At 29.9% G+C, this 9,507-nt stretch overlaps 1 protein-coding gene across 3 annotated transcripts; it reads right to left on the bottom strand.

Annotated features, from left to right (window-relative positions):
* Positions 1 to 546: 546 nt before the first annotated feature.
* On the bottom strand, positions 547 to 9,507 carry LOC114269293 (putative inactive purple acid phosphatase 27). 3 transcript variants are annotated; one of them, XM_028210583.2, is made up of 15 exons: positions 9,367 to 9,507; positions 8,849 to 9,208; positions 7,891 to 7,943; positions 4,705 to 4,794; positions 3,826 to 3,917; positions 3,564 to 3,627; positions 3,356 to 3,478; positions 3,139 to 3,231; positions 2,877 to 3,006; positions 2,331 to 2,412; positions 2,090 to 2,222; positions 1,799 to 2,004; positions 1,578 to 1,703; positions 1,139 to 1,448; positions 547 to 1,038 (listed from the first exon to the last, which is right to left on the bottom strand). In XM_028210583.2, exons 2-15 carry the CDS (start codon positions 8,889 to 8,891, stop codon positions 733 to 735), a joined length of 1,851 nt encoding a protein of 616 aa, XP_028066384.1. In that variant the 5' UTR covers positions 8,892 to 9,208; positions 9,367 to 9,507; the 3' UTR covers positions 547 to 732. The 3 variants fall into 3 exon arrangements, with proteins under 3 accessions (XP_028066384.1, XP_082758273.1, XP_028066383.1); XM_082902147.1 differs by lacking the exon at positions 7,891 to 7,943 and having other exon boundaries at positions 4,705 to 4,844; positions 8,849 to 9,217; XM_028210582.2 differs by lacking the exons at positions 7,891 to 7,943; positions 8,849 to 9,208; positions 9,367 to 9,507 and having other exon boundaries at positions 4,705 to 6,969.

The raw sequence follows: 9,507 nt of genomic DNA on the forward strand, positions 1-9,507 counted from the left end.
TTTGAAGGGTAACTTAACTTCTAATTATTAAGAATAATTAAATATATAAAAAAAGGATGGGGTTGTTTGAAATAGATTACCCTGATGATCAGGGTGATGTTTTTATTTTTTTTATTTTGAATGGAACAAAAAAAAAAAAAAAAAAAAAAAACTTGAAAATTGGGGCTCGAAACTTGAAAAGAAAACTTCAAAACTTTGAAGTATTTTCTGATATGGTATTGCACTATTGACCCTGGTTCCTATCAGTATTTGATGTATAATTAACTTGTGTGTTTTTTCTATAATTAGTGAAAATTAACTCTTTGACATTTTCCGCCTTAGGCCCCAAATTGTCTAGGGCCACCCTGCCTGTGTTATGATCGAGGAAATAAGCTTCTATGCTCTATTCTCTCCGTGCCATTTAGTATATTTTGCACAAAGTGATTGTCATCATATTCGGACTCATAACTTCAATGTTATTGATCCGAGTTTTTATCAACTCGGTAAAAATCCAAACAATAATATATAGTGAAAAAAAAGGGAAAAAAATACGAGGAAGACAATGGGGACGAAGAAAAAAAATTGCACCTATTATTTACTTATATATCATTCAAAAAAAAAAACCATGATTTTTATTAAACTTCTATTGCCTGACAAATAGCCTAAAGCTCGACTATGATAAAATGAAGCCAGTTACGCACACAAAATCACCAAATGGTTGCCGCTTCTAAAAAGAATGTCTGAATAAGGAGTTCAAGTTGCTAAAGTGACATGTGGACAACTATCATGCACACAAGCAAGGACATCTTTGTAATCCCTTGAGATGGTGAAGGAATCATAGACCTTTCCGTCGCGGCTTTTCTTGTACTCAAAGAGAAGAGCTGAGTGATTAAATGCAGTCAGCTTCACAAACCCCCAATCATAATCTTTGTACAGACTCCAATGAGTATTAAGCTCGCTGAACTGCGACAAATGGCTTCCTCCCCCGCCCACAACGACATGGATTGTCCCTTGCACGGGACCAGAGAAATGAGACGTGTCTGAGGTCACACATCGGCTCTATACCACAACATAAACATAGAAAGGTAAGAAAAAAGGCAAATTAATGATCACAAACTTAGACAAGCCAAGCCTCACAAAGGTAGTTTAGAGTTTGTACCTGGTAAACTGGGCAACTTCTTTCATAGTTGTGGACATGACCATAGAATGCCATGTCCACCTTGTACTTCTGCCAGAGCTTCTGCAAGCTTTCTCTTCCCATGGGCTCTTCAAATGAGCCCTCCAAGCCATAAAATTTGTCAGAAGAATACCCAAGAACACGATGAGCAATAAAGATCAACCACGGTTGTTTTTTCCTGTCAGCTGATGCAAGGCAATGCTCAATGAACTTGTACTGTTCAGTACCCTCCCTCCAGTCATGCTCACTATCTGCTATGCAGAAGTGAAACATGCCATAATCTGTTGAGTACCTGTCAATTAAATATATACATACACAGCATTAGAAAGAATCCATGGATTCAATAAATACAGATTACTATACTATATAATAAATGAATTAAAACTACTTAAATTTGAACCGATTGAATCAATATATTTACCAAAACTTAGCTCTATTCTCTGCAGGAACATAGAACATGGTCTCAGCTAGCACGCCACATTCCCCGCCTGAGTCCATAGTGTCATAAAAGGATCCTGTACCAGGCCAATCACGCTCATGATTACCACTGCAAGAAAAATCAAGATAGAGACGTTTTTACAATCTCATAAGATGATATGTTGAATTTCAAACATGTCTAGCTGCAATATATTGTATACAAACCTAGCAATCATATATGGTTTTGTTGATGCAATAGGTTCTATCTGTGATGTGAATTGGTCCCACTGTGAGGTGTATCCATTTGAATACACTATATCTCCTATATGGAGGACCATATCATAGTTATTCAGGTCCTTGATGAGTTGATCGGTAGTATTTAGTGAACCCGGTTGATAATTACTGTACTCGTTTGATCCATCACGTTCACCCTGAAAAACATAGGATGAGATGAAAAATGATTACATTTTCTTGTTTTTCTTTTCCCTTTTGTTCTTTATTTGGGTTGGGAACTACCTTCCCCATGTCACCAAATATTATAACTCGCTGTAATGAGTCCTGGCCTATAAATGGGGATGATTTGAATGAATACATCTTGCTCCAATCAATTGAACCATTGGCTAATTGATGACCCATCTTGTAAGTATACCTGGAAGAAATAATCATCATAATGTCAAAAACAATACATATTTGAATATGCATATATATTTGAATTTTATACACACAGTGGGAGGAAGTAGTTTTTTGACATGCATACATGGTGTTTGGCCACAAGTCCTTCAAGTAACTGGTGTGAATGAAACCCATATCACGCCAGCCAACTGTCCGTGCAGGTCCACCTGCAGGCAATGAAACTTATAATGCTACAGGTCTATATACCAAATTGGTACAATGTACAACAAAAAGCAACATGGAGTGTCAAAAACTTTTCCCTCTGCAGATTGATTAGAGCTAATGTTCAATCTCTAGTGAGAAACAAGCTAGTTTGAATCAGTTTTGGTAAAAAGCGTGATTGCTTACTCAAATCATGATTTGAATTTAAACCACCAAAAAAAAAAAAGGTTGTTTTAAAGCTTCGAAATGAAATCATAAGGTAATCACAAAACTTGATGAATTATGACAACATTAAGCCATTGATCAAATTTTATCATCTTCTTATTAGTCACTCATCAACTCAACTGCATCATTGGGGGACATGTTAGGGTGCCCAACTGAAAGTAAGATTAAGAATGTTATGGTTATATCGCACTCATTGTAAACAAAACATCATAGCAACACCATGAGCTAAAGAAATACATCATACCACACATGCTGCTCTGATGAATTCTCAATGTGCCTGCTGGGGATCGTATCTGATTACCTCCCTTGAAACCCCACTCGACCAAAGGGACGGCTTCGTCTATGTTATAGCCACTTGTCCAGGTTACAGTCATCTGCAAAGTTACAGAAACAAAGTCCAAGTAAGATGCACAACACATAGCATAGAACATTAAAAGATCAGCAGGCAACAAGAGATGAGGATGTCATTGCAAGAAAATATGCAAAAGCAGTTAGAATAAACTTACTACATCCCAAGACTTCCCCTGGGCAATCCTTGGATAAAGGGGTGCTTTAGGATTTGCAAATGTTATAGGATTTGAAATTGCCACCAATTTTGGCTGCATTAACAATTTATGTAATTAGTCCACATGAATGCTATCATCATTCAAAATAAGCATTGAAGTAAAACTAAAAAATGCATGTGAAGCAGAAAACAACAGAAAGAGTATCACTTGAACATACATTTGACAACCCGCCTGAAAATAATGCAAAGGAGAAGTCAGACCGCTGATTGATCAACTGGAAATGTATAATAGTTTTGCCTGTCTTTGTATAACCAGAGGAGGCAGCAGTTGCATATTTGTACTGTAAGAAAAGCATTTTTAATTTAGATGATATGAAATAAAATAGATAAGTTTTATCTCAACATTGACATATAAAGCCAAAAAACCTTGATGGGGGCCGAACATAGATATGGTTGTTCTTCCTTGGTATGCCATTGACAATTTGCTGGGCTGGCATGAAAAAAACAATTTCTTTAGTTAGTGATACCATTGAAGATGTAACATACACAACATCGTCGCAGTTAACAATGGATGATTTCTATAGGGAGAAAACTGAAAAGAAAACTATTGAAATTGATTGCAAAGGCTTAGTTATTATAGGCATTTGAAACAAAACAGAGCTTATGGGGGTTAAACGATGGACATTACTTGAACTTCGCAGGCGAAAAGACACCAACCCAATCATTGGGTGATGGGTCTGAGTAATCAATAGCCACATTAACCAATTCAGTATCCTCGCCCTGTAATCATATGGATCAAACTAAAAATCATTAAACTGATACCTTCAAAACCAACAAAATAATTACTGATAATATTTTTTTACTTATCATCCAAAATTCTAAATATATATTGAATTTATGAGATGATGGATTTTCTTTTGTTTTTAGTGATTTCCTTTTTAAAAAGATGGTGTCAACTTTTTTATGAGATGATGATAAATTTGTGTTAACATTTTAAAAATTGTTGAATTTATGAGATGATCGAAAACTTTTTATTTTTTTATATCTAAAAATTAAAAATCAAATATAATTGTATAAAATAGATATAGATAGTTTTCGTTAGTACCAGCATGTATACAAATTTCTGAGGGTTTGGGATTGGTTTTTTTAGTAATTATTTTGTCAACATTTTTTTTTAAAACTATTTTTCAATTTTTTTATTTTCTGGTTAGTCAAAAAAATCCCAAATACTCACCTAACCTTTATACTTTAAATAAAGATTTGAGACTTTCCTTGAACAATCTAACTACTTTTAATAAACATAAGAAAAAAAATCACATTTTGTTTTATAAAATGAATAAAAAATATAATTGTAAATTTAAATAATTTATTTTTTTAAATAAATTATTATTTATTCACAGATTCAAATTATCAGGATTCAGAATTGATAAACCCTATAAAAGGAGTAGGGAGAAGTATGAAACTATGAAGTACCCTAGACTTGTATATCATTTTCCAACTGAAAAAGAAAAATACAGATTGAATAAGAAAATTACAGAACAGAACATGTATATATATATATTGTTACCTTCAAGCCAAGAACAGTTGGGTGAGCAGTAATGTAAGCAGTATCAGAGAGCGCAACAATTGTCTTTTCCACTTCAATTTGCGAAAGTGGCTGTTCAGATATCGATTCTTTAAGAGTCTTTTTTTTCTGACCTAAAACTACTGAATTCAATCCCAACAAAATCAACAAAATCAATGTCAACGTGAAAATCTTCAGATTATAGATCTTCATTGTCACCAAATTCTGAGTTTCACTCCAATTTTTTTTGATGATGTATATTTCAAAAACCTCCAGTGATGACAATTTATATAATATTTCATAAGAGATTTAAGGAAATAAATCAGCTAAAATTCCTTGAATTTAGGTTACAATCGACTACTCCACTCGGTCTAAGTTTCTCTTCGTATCTATCTCTTTTTTTGTTCAGATTAGTATGAATTCAATTTTTTTTTTTTAAAAATTGCACTCATTTATTTTGATTTTTAAAACTTTAAAACATAAACTTTCAAATTGAAAAAATCAAAAAAAATTTTACAAAAAATAAATAAATAAATAAATATTTTTTTTTGAAAAAATTGAATTATTTTTTTGTACAAAACTAAAAATTTTGTATCTATAAAGGAGTATGATGATGGAAGATTAATGTGCAAAACTAAAAAAAAAAACCCTTTAAAAATAAATGGTAATATTTTCAGTTTTAAAACTGAAAAAAACTGTTAATATTCTCAGTTTTATTGGATAGATGAATCAAATTAATAAGTAAAAGGATAAAAAATGAAATAATTATCTGAAACATTATTATGTAAAATTGATAATATTCTTAGTTTAAAATTAAAAAAAAATGATAATACTAAATAGAACTTATTAGTTCAAAAAATATTATAACATTTGTAAATAAGATTTTTAGATAAGTAACTCTTTTGTTTTTTTTGAGAACTTCATATTTTTTAAGGACAATTACATATACCCCTTGAGATTTAACAAAATTACAGATACTCTCCTGAGATTTGAGAAATTACAGCTATCCCTTGAAGGTACTATTTGCATAACAAATTAGGGAGCAAATTGTTATGAAAATATAAACCTCATGAGACAATTTGTTATAAAAATATAAATTTCAGGGGTATCTGTAATTTCTGAAATTTTAAGAAGTATTTGTAATTTAGGTAAATCTCGAAAGAGGTATATGTAATTTGTCCATTTTTTAATTATGTTATGTTGTAGGCTTTCAACAGAATTCTAATATCCAACTATTATTGTAGTCCTCAAAAAAAACTATTATTGTGAATATACCATACAAATAACATATATAACGAAATATAGAAAAATTACAACAAAAAAAGAAAAAGAAGAGTTTGACCCTGTAATAAAATAAATTTATTTTTTTAATTTTCTCAACTTAAATCTTAATATTTTTATTTATTTTCAATATAAATAATTTGTCTATTTTTGTTAAATAAATAGACAAAAAATAATATTTTAGTCATTAAACTCAATGTATGTGCATATAATATGTTTAAAATATTTTTTTTGTTCAGCTTAATGGCTAAAATAATATTTTTTCTGTTATTTTTTAATTAATAAAAATAAACATATAGTTTAAATTGAAAATAAATCAAAAGATTAAGTTTTAATAAGTTTGTTGAATTTCTTTTGTAATTTCCCATAAAAAAATATGGAGTTGTTTAATTAATATTTAAGTCAGCGTATTTAATTTTTTTTATTAAAAAAATATAATTTTAGATTATAGTTTTTTAACATTTTAGCATATTTAGAAGAAAAAAAGAACAAGTGAAATTTTCTTAAATTATAATTTATAATATTTTTAGTTTATTTGAAACTTATATATATATATATATATATTATAATATATAATAAATTATTTTATTTTATTTTAAATTATAAAAAAGTGAAGAATCCGCCATATTTTCTATTTTTTTTTAAATTTTAATTTTATCTTCTCAAATCTGTTATATTTTTTAAAAGTCATAAAGAGTTTTATATAAACTAACTTTATTTTTATTTTTAGAGTTAAATACTCAAAAAATGATATATCTACTTTTAAAAATCCTATATAAATATAAACAAACTATCCCCACTTTGATCGGTTGAGCCCACTTTGATCGGTTGTGTCTCAGGTTAACTTTCATTTTTTAATGCGGAAGAAACATTTTGTTTGATTAGTAATTTCAATCCAGGTTACCTTTCATCATGTTTTCTACTCTTTTTTTTTTTTTAATTTTAATTTTAATTTTAATTTTAATTTTATCTTCTTAAATTTATTATATTTTTTAAAAATAATTAAGAATCTTATATAAACCAAATATCTCTTTATTTTTTTAAATAAAATATATCTACTTTCAAAATCTACCTTCAAAAATCTTATATAAATATAAATAAATTGTTTCCCCTTACAATCGTTTGTGTCTCATGTTAACTTTCATTTTTTAATGGGACAGAAACATCTTGTTTGATTGGTAATTTCAATTCGGAAAAATGCTTCGGATCTCTATTGGGGTCGACCCCCAGTGAGGTGGCGCATTATGATTGGGTAAAAAAAAAACTATTTTATTTTATTTTATTTTTTTTGAGTTTCGGCCAGTGGGGTCTCGCCACCTCAGTGGGGGTGCGACCCCCACTGGGGGTATGCAGCAAGACTCTTTCAATTCGGGTTACCTTTCATTTTTTAATGGGGGAAGAAACATACTTGTCAAACATTTAAGGGTTGCTTGGGGTATCTTAAATAAATGTATTTTTTATCTTTTTAAATTAAAAAATTGAGGAAAAAAATATGAATGTTTGGATTAATTTTTTAACTTTTTATGAAAAATATGTATTAAAAAATTGTATAAATTAGTGTGTAGAGAAAAATTATTGAGAGTTGTGCAGCCGTAATTTTTGACTTTTGGTGAATAGTAATAACTTTTTAACTTTTTGAGTAACTTTTTGACTTTTTTTCAACTTGCCAAACTTAAACTTAAACTTAAACATACTCATTATAGGGAAAGTAGAAAATTTATTTGCTGATCGTGAGCATTACTCCCAATGTTTTCAAAAAAAAAATATTAAATTTTTTATTAAATAAATAATCAATTGTCTAATGGACATGGGGTTTATAATTTTGTAAAATTTACATTCATATAAAATATTTGATCATTTATTTAATAAAAAATTTAGAATCTATAAGATTTTCCGTTCAAAAATCACCTGATCACGTAGGCTCCTCTCTATGTACCTTTGAAGTGATTTTATCACGGCTCCTGTCAATGGAAATGGAACAGCAATATTTTATGTCCTAACTATAACTTCGAAGCCTATTTTAAATATTTGCAAAAAAAAAAAAAAGAAAAAAAGAAAAAAAAATTATATAACAATTTATTTAACAAAAACAGATTTATTTATTTTGTTTATAAGTTATAAAATTTTTTTCCAAATGAATTTGTAACTTAATTAAAAATAATTAAACTAATATTCTCAAAAGTTATAATAAAAAAAACCAAGGCCTGGTTTGGGAAGTAATAGTTAGTCTAAAAGTCAAAAAACTACTAAAAAAATCCAAAAGCCTATAACCTATATCAAAAAGTCAAAGATTTTACTTTCTTTCTAATTTTTGTATATCTTTTCGTAAAAAATTAAAAAGTCATTCCAAACATACAAGTTTTTTTTATCTCATATATTAGCCAAAAAATTAAAAAAATTACTAAAATAATCTATTCTCAAATGAAATCAAAGTATAAGTGATATCTCGGTAAAACGCATTTTATATTTTATACTGTATATATAAAACATCTATAATTATTAAATATTAATAAAAGACATGTGAAACTCATGTATCAACAGGTGGAGATGCGTTAAATGAAAAAGACTCATGTATCAAAGAGTAGAGATGTGTTATAACAATAATTGAACTGGTTTAACTTATCCAATCTATCTAATTTAATTTAATTTACATAATGATGATATAGCTACTACATAACGGGTCCCAGGTGAAAAGGGTCGGACTAATCCACACTTCTTCAACCGGTAACTGAGTGTTCAAGCCCACCAGAGAACCTGCATAGGAGTTTAATGGGGAACGGGTAGTCCCCCAGCGAACCCTCCGACGAGCAAGTTAGAGAGAGAGAGATGAAATGCAGAGATATGAATTGGAGATAGAAAACTTAACCTTCTTTTATCTTCAACATCTGCTTATATCCTTTGGTAATCATTTCGCCGTCCCTTCCGACCTGTCACCTTAGCCGAAAGTCTATGCTGTAGCTTACCTTGTTCAGGGTGAGGGGGTGCTGTTCCGACGGAGAGGTGTTGTCGTAATAAATGCTGTGATGGGCTGCATTAATGGTGATATGCAGTGACAATAACTTTGCTGATCTTTGTCTGCTGATGTGCTTTGTCCTTTACTTGCCGTATGTCTGAATGCCATTGGCTCTTTATGCCACGTTGGATTCCAGCTGTTTTGGACTTCACCAGCCGGATTATGTATTGGGCTCCAAGTGATGGATTTGGATTGTTCATAGTGGACTATGGCCTTTATGGACTTACCCATGTCACATAATATTAACAAAATCATATATGTATATATTGCAAATTATCGTTAAGTATGAATATCATAAATTAAAAACATAATAAATAAACATCACACTTATATTTATAAAATAAAAATTACAGAATAATAAACAAACTTACACAGGTTAACAAGCTTGGAAATAAATTGGGCAAAGCATACACAGTCCTTGAAATTACTACTTCTCACACGCACACTTGCACACTTACACTTTTCACGCTCCACATCTAATAGCTAATAAAAACCTGCCATATTGAAAATAT

Source organism: Camellia sinensis, chromosome 13, assembly GCF_055761805.1.
Source record: "Camellia sinensis isolate YWXY chromosome 13, ASM5576180v1, whole genome shotgun sequence".
NCBI classification, from domain to species: Eukaryota; Viridiplantae; Streptophyta; class Magnoliopsida; order Ericales; family Theaceae; genus Camellia; species Camellia sinensis.